This window comes from Podarcis tiliguerta (genome assembly GCF_965153285.1).
Source record: "Podarcis tiliguerta genome assembly, chromosome: 2".
NCBI lineage: Eukaryota > Metazoa > Chordata > Lepidosauria > Squamata > Lacertidae > Podarcis > Podarcis tiliguerta.
This window is the reverse complement of record NC_139535.1, coordinates 118,529,831-118,551,772: the sequence shown is the minus strand read 5'-3', so window position 1 is coordinate 118,551,772 and position 21,942 is coordinate 118,529,831. Positions and strand designations below refer to the sequence as shown.

The following is a 21,942-nucleotide window of genomic DNA, read 5'->3' as shown; positions in this document are numbered from 1 at the left end:
CACATCTTATTTTTTAAAGAAGCAGACTCCAGCTATAAGGAAGGGTGCAACCCCAGACACCACCTACTACTAATGATCTTCCATCACCCCTGCAGCCACCCCCACTGCCTGGACCAACAATGCATTGTGGACCTCCAAAGCTATTGTGTTCATCATTGCAGAAATGGCTACAAAGCTGGGCGGCAAATACTGTGCAATGCAGCAGTCCGGTAGTATTGTCATCTGGATAATAACTGAGTTGGAGAAATGATAGGCATTCCAGAGAAGACAGCTAGCACGGAAAAAGCGTTCTCTTCCAGCGTCATTTATTCCCAGTGCAGTTTGGTACCTGGCCAGAAGGTGGCGCGCTCTGATTTCCACAAAGGCATTCATGATCCCTCACAGAAGCTGTGAGAGGATTCCCTGCCTCCTCCTTTGGTCATATTCAACACTAGAAGTTAATTGAGATGAATAGACTCAATATACACTGATATTTGAGAGGGGAGTTTGTGAAGAAGGGGCAGTATTCTTTCTGTTATAAGCAAAGGAAGAGAGTACTGTACTCTTCACCTAGGAGAATGTAGCAAAAACATGGAATTTATTGTATTACCATCAAGGAATAGACCAGTGATGGGGGACCTTTTAGAGACTGAGTGCCAAAACTGCAACCCAAAATCCACTTATTTATCACAAAGTGCCAACATGGCAATTTAACCTGTATATCTCATTTTTTTCTGTGTGTTTCATGTTTCTTCTTTAGGACTGCTGTTGTAATAAATAACCCCTCATAAAAGTTATTGCATTACATTCTTCATTAAATTATCTTTCCATTGATATATAATTTTATAGTATAACTCAGTGCTTTTTTCCCTAAAAAAATGCTTAGGGGTACTCTCTTTTTGACTCAAGAAAATCACCACCGGGGGGAAATAAATACAGTTCAAATTGGGAAAAATAAATATAGTGAATTTCTTCTCCTGTTAAATTCACAAAATATTTAGGGGTATGTGTCCCCCTGTGTCCCCACAGAAAAAAGCACTGGTATTACTCCCAAACAAAGTGGTGTTATGGGCCATCAAATCTCGGAAATACATTTTTTCCAGAAGGTTCCATAATTTTGGCCACTAGTGTACACTGGAGGGCCACCCTCTTCCAATTTTTAATATGAGATAGTAATGATTGTCTGCATGCGCACATATAAATAAATATAAATAAATAAACCCAGCCAGATGGACGGCTTATTATTATTATTATTATTATTTTGCCGTTTTTTAGGCTGCCATTTGATCGCAGCCTCCACGGAATGAATTTCTCTGTTGGCTTCCGCGGGAAGCCCAGCAAACATGCAAACCCATCAGCCCAGTCTTAGGTTGGCGTCTTTATATGCTTACTGACCTGGGAGTTAAGCCCTGCTGAACTCAAGGCGGCTTACTCCAGAGTAGGAAAAACAGACTGGCGGGAAGCCCTGGTGCATCAAAAGTCATGCCTGCTCAGCCCCTCCCTCGCCCGCCAGGCCCTGGTGCCGGAGGCTTTGGACAGCGCACAAGACCCCTCCTCTCCTCCTCCTCCCCCCCACCCCCTGCTGGGGCGATGGCACATGTGCCCACAGAGAGGTTTGCCACCACTGGTATGGATACATGATTTGGGCTTTTTCATGCATCATAATGGAATTGTAGAATATCCACACCAGAAATTGGCACTGGGAACAAAATTCAGCTTCTTAGGAATCTAGTTTGATTTTAAATGAAAAAAGTTTCTGGTACTTATTGAATTTGTCATAAATTTGTAGTGAAACCTGAAGGCAGAGCAGTAGTAGGAGAAGATTATTAATATTTTCAGTGGTCAGGGTAAGGCTTAAGGGCCATGTGTAGCTCATTGCACCTCTGCATGACTAATAATTCAAAGCAATCAAGTGCCTGCAAGTGTGCTTATGCCACAAAATTCTGCAGGCTTCAGTAATTGTCTTTCCTTGACACACAATTTCAATTTCTTTTTGAAGACCTTGTTAAACTTAGGGGAAGTTTTTAATCCAGTTGATAACCCACAGTATGTGTGAGAGAAGTCCTGTAACTATGTTAAACAAACCCTCCCTTGCTCCTATTTCTTTATCAGCAGAAGGTAGTTTAAAGAAACCCCCACTATATTTATATAATAACTAATCCCCTCCAAGTGATTTGAAAGCAGATTAGAAAGCCAGCATCACACCGCTAAAATGAGCCGGATTTTGTTCCTAAACAAGAGAAACAGCAGCATAACATCTTTGTTTACCTTTGTGCTATGAAAAGCCTCCTTGTCTAATGCCTGCAGATCAGGATGCTGTCAGAGGCACCAGAGCAGGCTGGGCTTGTTCTTTCTATCAGGTGGCAATACTGCAGGTATAGGAAGAAGGGAGGAAAAACTCAGCACTCCCGTCTATCTGGGAGCCCCAAGGTGAATGGATACTCCCAGTGACTGATGTTGAAAAGAAAGCACTCTGCACCCACTCCTAAGAAGAGCGCTGCTGGATCCGGCCAGTGGCCCATCTAGTCCAGCATCCAGTCCAGTTCTCACAGCGGCCCAGCAGGTGCCCCAGTGGGAAACCCACAAGCAGCAGCTGAGCGCAAGAGCACTCTCCCCCCTCAGAAACCCTTCCGTCCATTCATATTGAGCCATGATGCTGAAACTGAAAGCAGTCCCTAGAACCATTCCCTGGTCCAAACGAAGCCCTGGTGTCCCTTTAAAAGCAATACTACTAATAATAATAATTGAGCGGGCATGCTGGTCGCTATAAGAGCGCAGTATATGAGCATAGAAAATCAACAAGATGAGCAAGGCCAGAGGCAGCTTTCTCTTGAGCCCTGCAGTTGGGAACAGTTGTTGACAAGAGCTGTGACTTAGCCTTCTCCTTCCTGACAGGGCTCAGGCCTTCAGCTTCCTGGTTCAGCTGGTTCTGGACTAAGGATTCAGGAAAGGAGGGGAGGACTCTGCCAAGGGCTGGAGCCCAGGGGAGGAAAGGGTGTGGGTCTCCTGAGTGCTATCAGCACTTCCTTTGCCTGAGGACAAGAGGCCAGGCTGAGGATTGGAAGGCCACTTGGGAGTCATACTAAGCACTAGGCATGTTGCACTGGCAGTGCAGTACTGAAGGGTCCACATCTGTCGAGGCGGCAGAGAATTCAGTGCAGGTAGATAGGAGATGGATTTGTTCATTCACAAATACAAATAGAGCAGACAGGAGAGAGAGAGGAGAGAGAGAGACCTGTTAGACACCGGGCTGTGTACACACCAAATATTTAAAGTGCATTCAAAGCACCTACATACCCACACCAAGACTCCTGGAAATTTTAGATTGCCCCTCATAGTGCTACAGTTCCCATCATCCTTAATAAACTTCAGTTCCCAGGATTCTTTGGAGGGGGTGTTTTAGAAGTTAGCTAAATCCAGGATCTGATTAAAAGCTGCTGAGGCTGTGCACCAGTGATTATTTGGGGGAGGCCTTACCGTATGCTGTAAAACCTTTCAGTTTTGTGGAATTTTAATGGGCCCAACCAGGACTTCTTCTATTTTAAAAAAAAACACCAAGAGCATTGCTCAAGGCTGGTTTGCAGGCTACAGAATCCATGCAGGCTCCATGGATGTGCCACACTTCTCTGGATGCTGTTGGCTTTTTTGTTTTTTTAAATGGTACCTAGAAAGCTGTATTATACTGTGTCTGGCCATTGGTCCATCCAGCCCAGTATTGTCTACACGGACTGGCAGAAGCTCTCCCAGATTTCCAACAGGGTTTCTCTCCCAGCCCAAACTAGAGAGGCCTAGGATTGAACCTAAGACCTTCTGCATGGAAAGTGGATGCTATTCTATATGCAATTGCTTGTGTCCTACTTGCTTTTATTTGGCTACTGTTCTTTGAGAGGAATTTGTGATTGTAGGTAATGTAAAATGAGAAGCATGACCATTCGTTCTCAACAGCTGAATTTGTCACCTTTGGCTTTGCATATGGGAGACCTGGGTTAAACAGCTGCTTAGCCCTGACAACTCATTGGGCAGCCTTGGATCAATAACAATAAAAATTAAGCATTTCCACAACTAAATCTTAACCCCAACAAAAACCTCTACACCCAGCAGCCTCTAAGCATTCTGGTTAGCTGGTCTTGCAGGACTCACAGCAAAGCTGATCTCTGGACGCTTAAGCTCTAGCAACAGCTAGTCAGTGAGGTCCCCGCCCTCCCAAACCAGGTGGAAACAGATGGGCAACCCAGGGAATGAGTCTTGCAGGACTTACAGCAAAGATGGTCTCTCTGTGTAGACCGTATTGCGTTAGATACACCAAGCTGGTCTGATTCAATAACAGGCAGCTTCTTATGTTCCCCATCTGAAGCCTCAACCTGTCACCATTCAGACATGTGAGCAGGCTGCCTATCACCTTTTCATTCCTCTTCATGCCTATAAGGGTCACCAGAGCCTTGGGGAGGGGAGGCGGTAGAGAGTATATGGGCTCTTCTCTTACCTTTCAGAGCTCCTTGATTCCCAAAATTAATAAGGTTGGCCTCATTGGCAGAGTAAAAGTTTTAAAGCAGAGTGGGGGAACATCTGGCCCTCAGATATTGCTGAACTACATCTCCCATCCACCCAGGCCAGTATGTGTCCTAGTTAAGGCTGATGGGAGTAGTAGTCCAACAACATCTAGAGGGCCATGGGCTCAGCCCTCCTGTTTCAAAGCATGAAGAACAGTATTATCACTTCTTAATTGCTATATCTCATGCAGCTGGTAAAAGTGCCAGACATGACATGGTCTAATTCAAAAGCAGGCAATTTTTATTGTAGCAAGGGGTTGGTATGCCCTCTGTACTGAAAACTGAACCTTTTGCACTAATGTTATCCAAACTGAACCAGAAAACCAAATTGTTCAACCTGTATAGATTTGACAGACTAGCATCTATTCGATAGTTTTGGACAACCTCTTCAGTTTTTGCTCATCGGGGATCACTGAAGCTTTGCCTCTGACCAACAGAAATTTATCTCTCTTCCCCAGCTCCCTAGCTTCTGAAATTTCAGTGGGTGTTGCTTATATACTTTTGAAGTCCCCCTTTTTTGCAGCTGTAAGGGCCACAATCTTACTTTTATTTTTAAAAAGTGAATGGGTGTGGGACAGAGGGAGTTTCTCAGGATGCTGAATGGAGTGTACAGCCCTTGTACTCGGGTGTTGGGGGCATATGGAGGAAGCGTTGCATAGAAAACACTGGTGTATAGAATCATAAAATTATAGAATCATAGGACTGTAGGAGTTGGGAGGGACTACAAAGGTCATCTGGTCCAGCAGTGAGTTTGGAAAGTCCTTGTTTGCTGGAGAACAAGTCTGTTCCTAAGTAAGTCCTGCTATGGTCAACAGAGTTGACTCCCAGGTCACAGCAGATTTTAGCCAAAATCTAGGATGTCCATCCAGCAGCCCATGAATTGCCTCTAATATACCAGAGTTTATTCTGCCACCAATCTGAAAGTGTTTTGTGCCCACCCTGCTTCAGAAGCTAGCAGGCCTGTCCTAAATTATAACCATGTAGGCAATCTCCCCAACCTGGCCCCCACGTGGGTTAAATTGACTGGGAGCTTAGATCCTACCAAAGCCACTCAAAAAATAATAATCAGGGTTCAGCCTTGAAATGAGCAAGCAAAGTAATAAAAATGCAGAGTGCTTTGCAGAATATAGTTTTTGCCATAATTTGTCCCTACAGATTGAGTCAAAAGCAGATGTAAGATCTACAAAAGCCACAAAAAGTTTGCTCTTGTGTACCTTTGTATACTTATCTATCATTGTCTGTAGTACCAAGCAATGGCCTGTTGTACTATGGCCCTTTCTAAACCCTGCCTGCTCCGGATTAAGCAAGTTAGAGTGGTCAGCCCAGTCAACCAGTTTATTTAGCAGGTAGCGAGTGTAAAGTTTATACACAATGTCCAGGAGGCTTATGGGGCGATAGTTTGAGGGGTCTTGGGGGTCTCCCTTCTTATAGATGGGGGCTACCAGGCTCAGTTTCCAGTTTTCTGGGATTTTGCATGTATCATTTATTACCGTAAAAAATTGGGCCAAGAAAGCAGCCCACCACTGGGCATTTAATGTAAACACCTCAGGAGGAATCATATCTTCACCAGGAGCTTTGCCATTTTTGAGTGTTTTAATTAGCTGTAAACATTCTAATTCGGTAACAGGATCCCAGCCCATTAATAGATCATTTTTAAGAGAAGGGAACTGGCTCGGTTTAGCAATGTTTGGAGCTGTATATAGCCGGGAGAAATGTTGGTACCATAAGTTGGGTGAAATACTGTTGATTATAGTTTTCCCTTTGGGTGAAACTCCCTGAGCAATAATTTCCCAGAATTTTTTGTCGTCCCGCAATTTGATCGCTTTGTCAAGTGCCTCCCATTGTTCCTTTCTGTATAGGAATTTCTTGAGTTTTAGAGTGTTTTTATAATGAGAGCGCCACCTGTGCAGGTTTTCTATTGAGGACAGGGTCCCTTCCTGTTTTACTTTATTTTGTAATTTCCTAAGCAAAGATCTTAGATTCCTACAGTCTTTGTCGAACCAGGTCCTCGAGTTGTTTAATTGTTTGGGAGGATTGGAGCTCGTAAGTAGTGGGAAGAGCGACTCTGAGACCTGCTGAAATATTGAAAAGGGAGCAGAATTAGATAAAATACACTGGTCTCTCAAGGCCAGTAAGTCTGATGAATGCAGGTGTTGTTTGATTTTAAAATCCAGGTCGCTGTTCCATTTACGTCTACGAAGGGCCAGAGTTAGAGGTGGGTCTGCACAGTGATTGCGGCATTGCGGGTCCTCCAAACCACGGGGAATTAGTGAAATTGATATAGGAAGATGATCACTCTCAATTCTATTGAAAGTGCTGAAGCCCTGTGACCTCTCCAAGAGATTTGGGGAGACCAGGATATAATCAATAACGCTCGCACCTCTAGGCCCAAGAAAAGAAAAGAAACCCCCTGACCTGTCCATATGAGTACCATGCAAATTATACAAATTATGTTTGAAGGCAGTCTCCATTAATGTAATGCCTGCCTTATTCAAGACCTTGTCGTCAGAGGACCAGGGAATAAACCAATCTGCCTCTGGCAGGAACTGAGATTTAGAGCAGTACGTATTAATGTTATTTCCTATCCTAGCGTTGAAATCACCTGCCAGCAGGATATCCATGCCAGGGAGTTCTAATTCAGCCTTCTCCAAACATAGCTCTAAATCTTCCCAGATTTGTAACGAATGGGGAGGGGAGCCTATGGGAGGGATATATAAATTAAAGCAGAGAAAATCTCCTCCTTCCCTGCTAGAAACAAGTAAGATTTGTAAATTGTTACTTTTCACCCACTGCTGTTGCCGGGCCTTGCACTTTAGCTTAGTGGATATAAAAGTGACTAAACCACCACTAGGTCGGCCTCGGGTATTTGATTTTAACGCGGGGGTAACAAAGGCTTCGTATCCCTGTAGAGAAGGGGCATGGAGATCTAAACACCACGTCTCCTGTAGACATATGATCTGAAATTTTGTAAGGAAATCCAGAAGGTCGACATCGCCCTGCTTAGATAGCCATCCCGCCACATTCCAAGATAGAATGTGGAAATAGGGTGATGGTGGAAATAGTGGCAGTCAATCTCTTTTCCGGTGGTTTGAGGCTCCTAAGTTGGGCTCCTCCTCTTTCTGCCCTGCTTGGTGGTTCCAGGTTTGAGGTCGCTGGACCCTGGGTAAGTGTGATGGCTTTAACCGAGGGGCCAGTTGGTTGATATGTCCCAGAGGATCTTCGATGGCATCGTTGCCGATATGATGTTCAGCAGGTTTTTGGAGAGCAAGGGTTTTGCCGACCCGTATAGTCTGTACAGGTAGCAGGTCAACAGCTGTATCTTGCGTCGGTACTGTTAGTGGGTCAAAAATTGACAAAAGCTGTGGATCTTGGTTGCGTATTGGGCTTAGAATAATGGAAGCCTCCAGTTCCGGCATCGAGGCATATGAGGTCGAGAGCATTTCAGACTGGTCTTGCTTGGGTAGTCCAATGTCAGGCTCGTTGCACGTAGAGGCCAAGGTACCAAGCGGGGGGTGTAGGAAATCAATTAAGTCATTTGCGGGCAGGCTTGCCACTCCCTGTGGGGTAATAGATTTGCCCTTATTTGGGGTCCCCGGCTCCATTCCCCTGTCTATTTGTTCTTTGTGGCGCACAGGCCCAGCATCGTCACAGACAGCACCTGTCCTGGTGCGTAGTGGTGTACGGGTCAGGTTAGTGAATACCCTTGTGAAATAAATGTGCCATTTCCTTGTTTGGTTTCTTAGAATGTATGGTTTGGTTTCTTAGAATGTATGAAGTGCCTTTTCCTTCTACGCTGAACAAACCCAGTCAGACCCACCCATCCAGGATAAGAGAAGAGTTAGAGAAGAGTGATTTCCAGACATGGTCAGCCCCTCTCCACCCCCAGACCCTTCTGCTTGGTTAACGGAATGGGCCTGGTTCATCTGTGCATTATATGGGCCGTTGCTACACTGACCGACCCAGGGCTATCAACTCTCCCTGCTTTCTGCAGCAGCTGTTGACTCGCAGGGCTTATTTTCCACTCTTTCTTCCTCTCTCCCCTCCCTTTCGACGAGATTTCATACTTTCAGCAGGAAACGCACTTTGGGGGTGGTCATCACTCCCTGCATTAGGAGGGTAGGGAAAAGGGGCTGGGAAAAATCTCAGAGAGGGAGGGAGGGAGAAAGGAAGGAAGGGAGGGAAGAGAGAAAAGGGAGGGTGTGTTTCTGCTCAGGCTCAAGAGACACTCAGGTTTCTTTACTGCAAGGAAGTTTGCAGCTCCCTTCTCTCTCAGTAAGAATCGGGCAGAGGGGTTTTAGATGGAGGCCAGCTCAGGGGCTGCCACCAGTTTTGCAGCGCATTGAGATGCCAGCCCCAAATCAGACACCATCAGAATCCATGAAGGTAAGCTGGGAACTTTTCCCTTTCCCTTCCCTTGCTGCTTGTGACACCGAGTTAGGGGGAGCAGCTTCTTGCAAATGGGCTCCAATGACTGGAAACACAATTTTTTAAGGCTGTGGCGGAGAAACAGGATTGCTCCCAGAGTGGGGGCCTGGGTGGACCAAATAGGCTTCAACGGCAGCCACAGGAAAGGGGAAGAGGGGAGCTTCGATGGGATGCTGGCCTTTTGATGGGTTGCTTCCGACTTCACTAGACAGCTTGGAGATGTGGCTTTTGAAGGATGGCTTGTAATATTTTACGAACAAAATATGCTTTATCTACCTTATATGGGTCTGCAGGGGGCTAGCAGCTCATTTCACTTTACAAAAAAGCCCATGCAGAAGCCAGTGCTTTAAATGTGAGTATGTAAAAGCAGCCCTGCTGGATCAAACCACGAATCTGCTTAATCCAGAACCCTGTTTCTAACAGTGGCCAGCCAGGAAGCCCATGAGCAGGCCAGGAAGGCAACAGTCTCTCCCCCACCCCCGCCACCCATGTTGTTTTTGCCCCCAATGTCTGATGTTCAGAACATGGAAGTTTCACTTACTAGCTGTCCATGGCTAACAACCTGGGATGCACCTATGAGTAAAATGGGAGTGGGTGGAGCTCAGCCTTGGCTAGGGGACCTGGCAGCCCTCTGGGCTTTTCTGTCCAGCCCTCTGGGCCACAGGCTCTTTCCCTGGGCTCCTCTGCCAGGCAGCTCCCCTCCCCAGGCCTATTCTGCATCCTTATGGAGTGCTTTTTAACTGGGAAGCGTCCACAAACTCTGCTTGCCTGGATAGAGAGGGGTGTGTACACGGAAACCTCTGACTTTCGTGTGGCTGGAAGGTACAGTGGTACCTCAGGTTAAGAACTTAATTCGTTCCAGAGGTCCGTTCTTCACCTGAAACTGTTCTTAACCTGAGGTACCACTTTAGCTAATGGGGCCTCCTGCTGCTGCTGCTGCTGCCGCCATGCGATTTCTGTTCTCACCCCAAAGCAAAGTTTTTAACCCAAGGTACTATTTCTGGGTTAGTGGAGTCTGTAACCTGAAGTTTCTGTAACCTGAAGCACCTGTAACCCGAGGTACCACTGTAGTCACATCCATTGCTCGGCCCACTTTCTCCTCTGGCCCCTCCCACCACAGGCATGTAAGCCAAGGCCGCCCATGTGGAAATGGGGCTGATAAAGGTTCCCCACTCCCCTTAAAAAAACTGTAAGATGATAAAGGGGTACAAAGTGTGAAATAATTTGTGACCATCAGTATTTGGCAAATGACTAAGCTGGGCTATGTTTGTGTGTCTCCCCATGATAGGGGATTTCACAGTTTCCAAAATATTGTACCAGATTAGCTGCCGCTAAGGGAGGATCCAACATCCGGTGCAATTTTGACACTTTAAGAGGGCTGCCAACTGAACATGGCCTTGGGTAGGGCGCCAGTGGCTGTGCACATGCTATACATTTAAAGCACATGCCCCCCCACAAAGCATCATGGGAACTGTACCAGTCACAGACTACAATTCCTGGATTCTTGGCAGGGAGGAGCTCCCTATATCAGCCATGTATTCTTGCCCTGTACAGTGGTACCTCAGGTTACAAACACCTCGGGTTACAGACTCCACTAACCCGGAAGTAGTACCTCAGGTTAAGAACTTTGCCCCAGGATGAGAACAGAAATCATGCGGCGGCAGCGGGAGGCCACATTAGCTAAAGTGGTGCTTCGGGTTAAGAATGGTTTCAGGTTAAGAACGGACCTCCGGAATGAATTAAGTTCTTAACCCGAGGTACCACTGTATATGGCCAGAATTGCGAGGGGTTGCTTGTAACTTCAATCTTTGCTCAATACTGATCTGAACCATCCAGGAGACGGCATTGCTTAAGACGCCAACAAGAATGTGTGTCTTGCATCACAATAAATTAATCCTACTGATCAAATAACGGTGCATATTTATTGAGTTGTTGCCTCCTGCTTCATTAGGAAAGACAGTTTACAAAGTCCTGAGGAGCAGCCACCAGTCTTGACTTGTATGATTGGAAGGGAACAGCTTTCACTGTTCAGTCCCCCTGTGAAGCCATATCATTTCCTTCTTGCCTCAGCAGATATGCTGAAACCCAAGCTGGTCTAGTTTCACTTTTGTTTAAAACAGTATTATTATTTTTAAAATGATATGACTATTTAGCAGCCCTGTTTGCGTAAGAGTGGCACCATGTTGCTGTTTTTGTATCTCTCTACCAAGAATCTTTAAAAAGGTGGTTCCCAAGATTCTCTGGCACTCCAACATGGCCAAGAAACAAAACTCACACGGGGGACGGAGCCACGCTAAGTAGCTAGTCTAGGCAGATCCACATCATGCATTTGAAGCACATCCCCCAAAGAATTCTGGGAACTGAAGGGTGCTGGGAATTGTAGTTGTGAAAGGGGGAAACTATAGTCCCAAACTTTTTGGGGAGAAATTGTGTGCTTAAGCATTTGTTGTGAATTAGCCTCTACTAGGCTTGATCCTCACATAGTTGTAGTTTTGTCCCCTGCTTTGTTATGAATGAATTTGTTCCTCTGTTATCACAATATCCTGTCTGCAGAAGCTAGGCCACTCCAGGCTGGAGGTAGCGGATGGACTTGCAATACATTGCCCCAAGTACACACCATCACTTTCTGACATATAAATGATTGGCTGCCATGCTCTCTTTGATGTGCTTGCGCGACAGTATCACCATGAGAGCAAACCCTGCCATCCACCCCTGACAGTGGGAAGCCTGGATCTCATGGCACGGGACCCTCCCAAGGGGTGCTGTTCAGTGGAGGGGTATACAATTATGCATGGTGGGGAGATGTGGATATAAAAGGTTCGCGCCCCCCCCCCCTTGTATTTCTAGAACTCGGGGACATCCAATGAAGCTGAAAGGTTGGAAGATTCAGGGCAGACAAAATTAAGCACTTATGGAACTTGCTCCCCCAAAGAAGTGCTGTACTGATTGCACCAACTTGAATGGCTTTAAAAGAGGATTAGACAAATCCATGGAAGAAAAGGCTATCAGTGGCTACTAGCCGTCCTAGCATGCTCTACTTCCACTGTCAGAGCCTGTAGGCCTCTGAATACCAGTTGCTGGGAACTGCATGAGGGGAGAGGACTGTGGCTTGTGGGTTTCCTGCAGACATCTGGTTGGCCTCTGTGAGAACAGGATACTGGACTAGATGGGCCTTTAGCCTAATCCAGGAGTAGTCTTCCTACGCTCTTATGCGTCTGAGTATACATACCCTGCAAACATCCTTGAAAAACTGGGACATCGCATTTCCCCCTGCGAGAGCATGGCAGCCATTTTGGGCCCTGTGATATCATGCAATTGTGATAAGCGCTTTTGGGGGGCTGTGATCTTGTGCGGCACCCCAAACACGTGTTTTTGGGTGCTGTGAGGCATGACCCCAAAAAGTGTGTCTTTGGAGCACAGATGAGAAGACGCACGTTCCGGTTTTAAGACGCAACATGTTGGAGGGTATGAGTTTATAGTACATTTCACCCCCAAAAATGTCCTGTCTCTACACCACATTGCAATGGTGGGTATTTTGTTACTGATCTCTCTCACAGAGAGAGACACACACAGGCAGTGCCAGCTGCTGGCTTCTGTCACTTAATCACGCTGAACTTAAATGTGTGTGCATTTTCAGCATAACCAAATCCACCGATAAGCCAGTGTGTGGCAGAAGAGGCAGCCAGCCAGGCCAAGTGGGCCCACGGCTTGCTTTCTCGCCTCAGTGGCGCTTTGGCTCGTAACAACCTTGCCCCCACAGCTGCCGCTCACAGGCCGTGGCTGACTCATCCCCATCTCTCTGACCTGGCAAGGCCAAGCTAAGAGTAGCAACTGAGGCTCTTGCTCACTGCTTTTGGCCCGCTCACCTGGTCGGTTTGCCCTCCCCAGCTGTCAAATAATTAGATGTGCTTTTTATTATCTCTGAGTAATCCCTAAAACGCTCCTTAAAAATGGGAGGAATGCTTTACAACCCTTTTATAGTGGGTGGCTAATAACACTTTCATTTGAGGGCAGCAGGGAGATGGTGAGTAGATTCAAGCGGATCCTGGCATTAATGGTTGGGTAAACACAAAAAGTTGTAAGCGGTGGTTGTGTATATCAGGGCAGGCAGAAGGCCAGTTGGGATCTGATAGAGATCTACTGACAGATCTCTGGGTGATTTGTAGTAAGAGGTTTTGACTCCCAGTTGCTTCACAGTGGTAGCAACGAAATGACGTTTCCCCCACCTAATTTATGCTGCTGAAATGAAGACAACTAACTTGTAGCAGACTTTTCTGCAATGGGATAGTGAGCTGCTTGGTTCAGTTTTGGTGCTGAAGACAAATCTCTAGACTCAGACTATGCTCAGAGGCCACCCTGTTTTTCAATTCTAACTGTAATGTCATTTGTACAATCTCTAGTAGAGATTGAGGTTCTATTAAAAATAGGGCTGATCCAACAAGACTTGATGTCTGCCCACGACAGTGTGTATAATTTGTGTTGCTATATAAATGTATGTACAGTGGTACCTCGGGTTACAGACGCTTCAGGTTACATACGCTTCAGGTTACAGACTCCGCTAACCCAGAAATAGTACCTCGGGTTAAGAACTTTGCTTCAGGTTGAGAACAGAAATCGTGCAGCGGCGGCGCAGCGGCAGCAGGAGGCCCCATTAGCTAAAGTGGTGCTTCAGGTTAAGAACAGTTTCAGGTTAAGAACGGACCTCCAGAACGAATTAAGTACTTAACCCGAGGTACCACTGTATATGAAATCTGCCTCAAGGTAACATAAGTTCTGCAGCAAGAAAAGCTGGGTGCTGCAGCCTGAATGGCTTGTGCAGATCTGCATATATTTTGCTTATTTTTTGTATAATTTAGTATTGGTTAGTAGTGGGGAAGGGGTAAATAAAATGTTATCACGCTTTGACTGATGGAAAGCCTACCCAGGATCACACACCCCTCCCCGCACGCGTTTCTAATCAGAAACGTGTTTATCAGGTGCTGCCCATCAGCTGCAATCTATAAGGGTTTGTGTTGGTTTTTTTAAAATAATAAAATAATTCTGTCCTGCAGTAACAAGGAGGCAGGTAGAAGAATCTTAGATGAAGCTGCAGCTGCATTGTCTCCTGCAGCCCTCTCACATTTAAAGATGGAGTGCAAGATTGTGTTGTTGCCATATAGTAGGGTTGGGGGAACCTGTGGCCCTTCCAGATATTGCTGGACTCCAACTCCCTTCAGCCCCAGCGGACGTAGCCAATGATCAGGGATGATGGGAGTTGTAGTCAGGCTTTCCATCCTTGCAAAATTAAATTTCATATACTGCCCTTCATCCGAGGGTCACAGGGAGGTTTACAATATAAAAACACAAAAATACAAAATATGGTGATCATGGTTCAGAGGCACCGGTTGCTTCCACATGGCCTGTTTATTAAGGATTCACCACAATTAGTTTGCACACAGTTTGGAGGGGAGGTTAGATGATGGTGGCTTTTTATGGAGCATTTGTTCAAATTCCTTTGGAGGGAGATGATACAACATTGCATCAATCAGAGCGGCTGGGTATAAATAATAAAATTATTATTATTCCTGTCACTTTCCTTATTGCAAAAAGTCATCTGTTTTTTAGTGTGGGGTGTGTGTCTATTGCTCAAAAGCTCCAAATTCACTTTCATTGTGCAACCTGAGTTTTGTCAGTATATGATGCTAGGAATACATGCATATATATATATACATAATTTTATTTGTGCGCCACATTTCCATAGTTAAAACCCATGCTCAAGGTGGCTTACAACATGAAAAAATTACATAATTACAAACATAACAAAAGTCATTATAAACAATAAATAAAACATTAAAAGTACACAACCAAATTAAACAATTTCCACATAAATCACAATAAGATCTAAAATAAAAATACAAAAAATCAATATCACAAACAGCAACAACCTCCTCCCAAACAACCCACTCCTAAACAATATCCCATTGATTTGGACTTACTAGTCTTTTGTTACCTAAGGAGGACTCCAGGCTTCTTACACTTAAAAATATAAGGGAAAGAAAATCAAAAGAGATGACTGTCATAAGCAGATTAACATTTTTGTGATTCCAAACAGTCACTCCCAACAGAACTGAAACCCACCCCAAAAATATTAATATTAATACATTTATATTCCCCTTTTCCTCTAAGGTGCTCAAGGTGGCATACAAAAATCTCCCCATCTTATCCTCACACCCCTGTGAGGAAATTAGGCTGAGAGGCAGTGGCTGTTCCAAGGTCCCCCTGTGCGCTTCCTGGCCAAGGAGGGATTTGGGTCTCCCAAGTCCCAGTCCAGCACTCTATTTTTTTAATATTTTTTTTTATAAATATTTTATTCGATTTTACATAAAAGACGACAAAGCAAAACAAAAGCAACAAACAATACACCAAAAACATACAGAATTACACAAACATAACATACTACCAACAACAGAAATAAAAACAATCTTATCTTCATATTGATCTTGCATTAACTTGTTTCTCTGACTTCCCCGAGTCTCCCTTCCCTGTATTCCAATTCATACAATTAAACAACAAATCCCTTCCCTCTGTCATATTTAACCTCCTTTCTGATTTGAATGTCTTAATATAGCTTATTCAATGCTTAGAACTTAAGATGTTGGGTCTTCTAATCCTTAAAATTTTACTCCAATAACCTTATACATTCAATCTGATGTTATTTTAACATTCATTAATCTTATAGTGTTTCTGTAAATAGTCTTTAAATTTCTTCCAATCTTCCTCCACCGTCTCTTCTCCCTGGTCTCTGATTCTGCCAGTCATTTCTGCGGATTCCATATAGTCCATGACTTTCATCTGCCATTCCTCCAGTGTGGGTAATTCTTGTGTCTTCCAATACTTTGCAATAAGTATTCTTGCTGCTGTTGTGGCGTACATAAAAAATATCCTGTCTTTCATACGTACCTCTTGATTGACCATGCCCAGGAGAAAGGCCTCCGGTTTCTTCGGGAATGTGTATTTAAATACTTTCTTCAGTTCATTATAGATCATCTCCCAAAAGGTCTTAATCCTTGGGCATGTCCACCAGAGGTGAAAAAAGGTACCTTCAGTTTCTTTACATTTCCAACATTTGTTATCGGGCATATGATAAATTTTTGCTAGTTTGACTGGTGTTATGTACCATCTGTATATCATTTTCATAATATTTTCTCTTAGGGCATTACATGCCGTAAACTTTAGCCCAGTGGTCCATAACCGTTCCCAGTCGGCTAGCATTATGTTGTGACCCACATCTTGTGCCCATTTAATCATTACTGATTTCACTTCCTCATCCTGTGTATTCCATTTCAGCAGCAGATTATACATTCTTGACAATATCTTAGTTTTGGGTTCTAGCAATTCTGTTTCCAATTTTGATTTTTCCACCTGGAAGCCAATTTTTCTATCCAATTTATATGCCTCCATTATCTGATGATAATGGAGCCAATCACGGACTTTACTTTTTAATTTGTCAAAACTCTGCAGTTTCAATTTATCTCCATCTTGTTCTAGTATCTCCCAATATTTTGGCCAATTGGCCTCCATATTGAGTTTTTTGACTGCTTTTGCTTCCATCGGAGATAACCACCTTGGAGTCTTGTTTTCAAAGAAATCCTTATATCTAGTCCATACATTAAACAATGCTTTCCTGACAATGTGAATCTTAAACATTCTGTGAACTTTAACCTTGTCATACCGTAAGTAAGCATGCCACCCAAACGCATTATTGAATCCTTCCAAATCCAGTATATCTGTATTCTCAAGAAGTAGCCATTCTTTCAGCCTCAGTCCAGCACTCTAACCATGACGCCACACTGACTCTCATGGACACCATCTGGAAGGGCAGGGAGAAAGAGCTTTCAGAGGAGCAGAAGCAAAGATCAAAGGCTGCTGTGGGTCCCACCAGAGGTCAAGTGGTAGAAAAGCAACTCATTTGAAAAGTATTTATTGTGAGTATTTTAAAAAAATACTTTTTAAAGTGCCTCAACATTGCTATAGCTGTCAAGTCACCGCAGGAGGAAAAGGCAGCATTTGTACAATGCAAAGCCTTTCAATGTAAGACAAGAACTCTTTCAGCCCATGCAGCACGTGAGTTGTCCAAGGAGGAGAGACACAAGGACAATGAGCACATTTATTTTAATGGGCATTTCTATCCCACTTTCCATTCCAGCAGCAGAGATGCTCAAACAGTTCACCGTGTGCAGCAGATATGATCAAAAGAAAAAAAAGAGCAATAATCCCCATCAGTTTAAATAATGAAATAATAACAATTTACCAGACTTTTAAAAAAGCATTAAAAGAACTCAGGAGAGGGAAAGTAACAGACAGTAACGTAAAACAGCAACGGAGTTAAAAGCTTTGCTGGAATCAAATAAGAGAGAGCTCATCTCAGAGAGCTCATCTTGTGCTGCCCTTTCCAGGCACAGGGCTGTACCTTTGAGCTCCGGGTCCAAATGATGTTTTTATCTGCCCCCCCCCCAAGAAAACTCATGTTTTACCACTGAATCAGAGCAAATGTCAAAATCAGAGCACATGCCAATCCATAGAAAACCCAATGGCGATTTGCTCCAATTCAGCAGTAAGACATAGGTCTTCCTGGAGAAAGTGCCAGGATACACATCCACACACACAACCAAAACCACAAATCTTTTCGGACATGGAAGCCCTGACCTGACCCTAGAAATGTGACACAAAAGGCAGTCTGGGTAAGACCAGAGTCTGGGAAGCATGTGTGTGTGACATAGATACTGTGACAGTCCCTTCCAACCCACACCCCATTGGTGGGACCCCTGGCATAGCATTGGGCTCAAGGCTTCACCTGCTCTTGCTCTACCACGGCAGGTGATGCCCCAAATGAGCCTGACTCATTTCCCTCTTCTCTGGTGGGACAGCTGCTAATTCCGTGGTGGCTTGTTCTGGCCTTTGGGTGAATTTGGAATGCAATCCTTGCTTTGCCACAGACTTGGCTCTGGACCTTGGGCATGGTTAAACTTGGATGTGTTTTTTCTATAGGCTGCGTCATGCTAGAATTTGGGACAAAATATAATTCCGCTGTTACTTTTTTTCTTTTTCTTTTTGCTGGTTGTTATCCTGGGTTGGCTACGAATAACACCCAGAATTTATAGCTCCATTTCAAACTGGTGTTTGTGTGTTTCATTAGGAAACTTGAAAGGAGGAATGGGTAGCACTGGAGCCACATGGATTCAAGCTTCTGGTGTGCCAAGATGGTGCCATTTGGTTATGGAGGTTCGTGGCACTGCGCTTCTAAGTAAAAAGGTGTGAATGCCATGAGTGTCCCCCCCAACCTGCCTCTCCCCTGCATTGTGACCACATCATCTGTGCCATACTGGCTGCATCCATTTGACCCAGTTCCATGGCAGACGTTCAGCTTCCTCAAGGCAGCTCTGGTCTGACTCACTTTAACACCCACCCACGGTTGAAAGAGGCCAGCAAAGAGCCTTGGAAACATGGAAAAGGCAGACTCTCTCTTCTCTGGGCAGTGTCTGGTCAGCAGTGTTCTGCCTAGAGAGGAAAAACAGAAGGAGAGAACAGAACTCTTTGCTTTCCCAGTGGGGTATTGTAGTAGTTTCTAAAGCAAAAACCCCTCCGTATTATGTGGCCATCGCTTCTCTATATGGAACATTTCCACATGGTCCATAGCTAAACTATGGAATTTGCTGTGATGGCCACCAACTTGGATGGTTTTAAAAGAGAAGTAGGCAATTTCATGCTGGATTATTCTATCAATGGCCTCTAGTCACAATGGCTTTGTTCTACCTCTACCGTCAGAAGTGGAGGAGAATTCTCTTGCCCTCATATCTTGCATAAGGGCTTCCCATCAGAGTATCCGCTTGGCCATGGTGAGAGCAAGATGCTGATCCAGCAGGGCTCATCTTGTATTCTTGCTATTTAGCTATCCGTTACTTATGGCTGAATGCTTCAGTGGCTTACAAGTGTCTCAGCTAAGGTTTATCAAGCAGCATTATCTGGGCCTCTGAGGAGCACGGAATGGTCCCTCTATTGACAGCTCAGAAGAAAAAGAGGCTTTGTGGAAACGAGAGTAAGTGCTGAGGCAACAGGGCTTGGTCCCTGGGACAGCTGGAGTGCACAGGCCTAGCACTTTCTGGACAGTCAGCTGAATCTCCCTTCAGCATTGTAACGGGTATAGTGTAAGTGTTGGGCTAGGGGCACTCCAGCCCTCCCAAGGAGCAAACCAATGCCTTCAAATCAGAACCTGTTGGATAGTTCCACACTGTGGCTTGCTTGCCTCTGGTTGCATCTGCATCATACATTTAAAACACCTTTCCCTCTCCCCCACCAAAAATTCATGGGAACTATAATTTGTTACGGGTGCTGGGAGTTGTAGCTCCGTGAGGGGTCAACTACAGCTCCCACAATTCTTTGTGCTTTATATGTATGGTGTGCTTAGTAGCCTCTGCCCCTTTTGAGTGCCTCTGCCAGATGCTTTCCCATCCCTGGCTTCAAGGGGTGACCTGGGCTCCTCTGTTTCTCTGCCAGGCCCAGCTGTCCCTCCTTCCCGGTCCATCCTTTTCCATTACCTCCGCGCAAAGGGAAGGAGCTATTGTGTGGCAGGAAACAGCAGCTCCCTGCCTGCCCGCCTGATCTCGCAGCCCAGCCTTGGCTCCTGCCTCATTGTTTCCAGCTCCACATCCTCCTCTTTCACACACTCCCAAGGGCTGAGCTGGTTTGGGAAGCTGGATAAAGCAGATCCACCACAGCCACGGATGCCGTGAGTCGGGGCAGACCCCGTCCCTCTCATGCGGATTTGTTCTCAGCAATGCCGACCTGACAGTGTTTCCAAGGCAGTTGTGGGATTAATGTGCCGTCACCATCATCTGTAACCATGAAGCCCCGAAACACCATGGACACTCTTCTGAGAGTGCTGGGAAGAAGAGAGAGCACCCGAGTACCAAGTGGCCGCCGGGTAGGTGTACAACAGAGATGGAGGGTAGGCACTGCAAGGGGGAAAGGCGAGGCGGGCTTTTCTTGCAAGCTGTCCAACGTCTCTGAGGTCACTTCCAGATGGCCCTTTTATTGAATATTCATCCTGATCTGTTTGCACAAGTTTGCGGGGACTTCGGCTGTGGATACACCATACATTTAAAGCTCATGCCTTCTCCCAATGAATCTTGGGAACTGTAGTTTGTTAAAGGTGCTGAGTATTGTAGCTCTGTGAGTCTTTGAGGAAACGTGTTTTCAGGATTCATGTGCTTTCAGGGTGCTTTAAATGTATGGTGCCTTGGATTATTTATTGAGCATTCATTATGTTTTTGTTTCCGGAGAGGTTATATGATGTCGCATCAAGCAATTATTACCACACATTTTTCAGTGTGTTTCCTTTTTGCTTTCCTTATTGCAAAAAGTCAGGGTGAGGGGCAGGGATGTTGCACAAGCATGCCAAATTGGTTTTAATTGCACAACCTGAATTTGCTGGCATGCCATTGAATTCTACCCCCCCAAATAGCGACAGTCTGGAAGCCCCTGTTGTGCATCTGATGAAATAGGCTGCAGCCTGCGAAAGCTCGTGGCAGGGTGAATCAGTTAGGGCCAAACAACACATTTTAATAAACTTTTTAAAAAGCATACTTCTTGAAGAAAAAACAGCTTCAGGGTCCCGAGGGGCAAGGTTCAGCTTTGTGGTGGGCACCTGCCCTGCATATCCAGGTAAGGCTTAATCCCCAGCATATCCAGGTGAGACTAGGAGTGTTCCCAGTCTGAAACAGTGTGGACTGTGCTGGATGACCACTGGTCTGACAGTAAAAGCCAACTTCCTCTGTTCCCTGCTCCAGAAGGTGCTCCTGATCTGAGTTGGGGCCCCCCACTGGTTTCCTACAAACACCCCCTCCCCCAACTCCTGCTTGCCCCCATGCAGTGCACTGCAAAAGAATTTCTGTCTCTCTCTTCAGAAAACTATGAAAAGAATCTGTTTTGCTTGTTTTTTCTTCTTCTTCAGCTGACTTAACGTGACTACTCTTCTGGAGTATGAAGAAATATTTTCCCCTTCTTAAAATTAAGGGCAGTTGACTTTAGTTTAATTTTTTGTTCTCCTTGGTACTGCAAGGGACCTAATGAAACTAAATTACTGGGGGCTGAGAGGTTTGTCTGATGGATAGTGCTCAGAAGCTTAGGAACCAATTTTGACATTTGCTTTTTATTGACACAGATCTTAAAATCCCAGATGCCAGATGGGTGAAAGCTGGTTGGTCAAATGCCACAGCAGCCTGTTTGAGCCATTTCTGAACATGCATCTTCAGCATGTAGCAGCCCTGTTTCCTCTTTCACTCTGGGAGGAGGCAGCTTCCTATGACCCCATGTCTGATTTTGAAGTACGCACTCTGGTATGGCGGGGATACAAAAACAGCTCTGGTTCAGTCATGGGACTTCCATGATGCCAAGCTATGATGGCTTGCCAACACTGAAGGCACCATCAGAGATCAAATCTCCGCAGGTGGGACACAGACACATCTCACCTTTGCAAACACAGAATTAGTTCATGGAGCCAGTTTGCACATTCACTTGCAAGCCCTGAAGTGTAGAGAAAGCAAGTGATGGTGTGCGTAAACCATCCCTAGGATGTGGGTCCTGTGTTGAATTTGGGGACACAGCTCCCACCTGCCCTTACACCCCCCATTTGTTGCCTAAAGTACACAGGGACATCGGAAGTTGCCCTATACAGTGGTACCTCAGGTTACAGACACTTCAGGTTACAGACTCCGCTAATCCAGAAATAGTACCTCGGGTTAAGAACTTTGCTTCAGGATGAGAACAGAAATTGTGCTCCGGTGGCATGACAGCAACGGGAGGCCCCATTAGCTAAAGTGGTACCTCAGGTTAAGAACAGTTTCAGGTTAAGAACGGACCTGCAGAACGAATTAAGTTCTTAACCCGAGGTACCAGTGTACTGAGTCAGACCATTGATCCATCTTGTGAGGGGCTGAGGAAGCAGCAGCAG

General features: G+C 45.3%; 1 protein-coding gene across 4 annotated transcripts in view; it reads left to right on the top strand.

The window, feature by feature from the left end:
- Nucleotides 1–21,942, top strand: part of TNS2 (tensin 2) — a 134,590-nt gene that overhangs the window by 29,238 nt on the left and 83,410 nt on the right. Inside the window, exon 1 of one of the 4 annotated variants that reach the window (XM_083428182.1) lies at nucleotides 8,729–8,912. The exons of 1 other annotated variant lie outside the window; for it this stretch is intronic. In XM_083428182.1, the coding sequence (XP_083284308.1) occupies nucleotides 8,874–8,912 (39 nt within the window). In that variant the 5' untranslated portion in view covers nucleotides 8,729–8,873. Of the gene's footprint in view, nucleotides 1–8,728; nucleotides 8,913–19,487; nucleotides 19,915–21,942 lie in introns of those variants that run through there. 2 more of the 4 variants (XM_083428185.1, XM_083428181.1) reach the window with 2 other exon arrangements.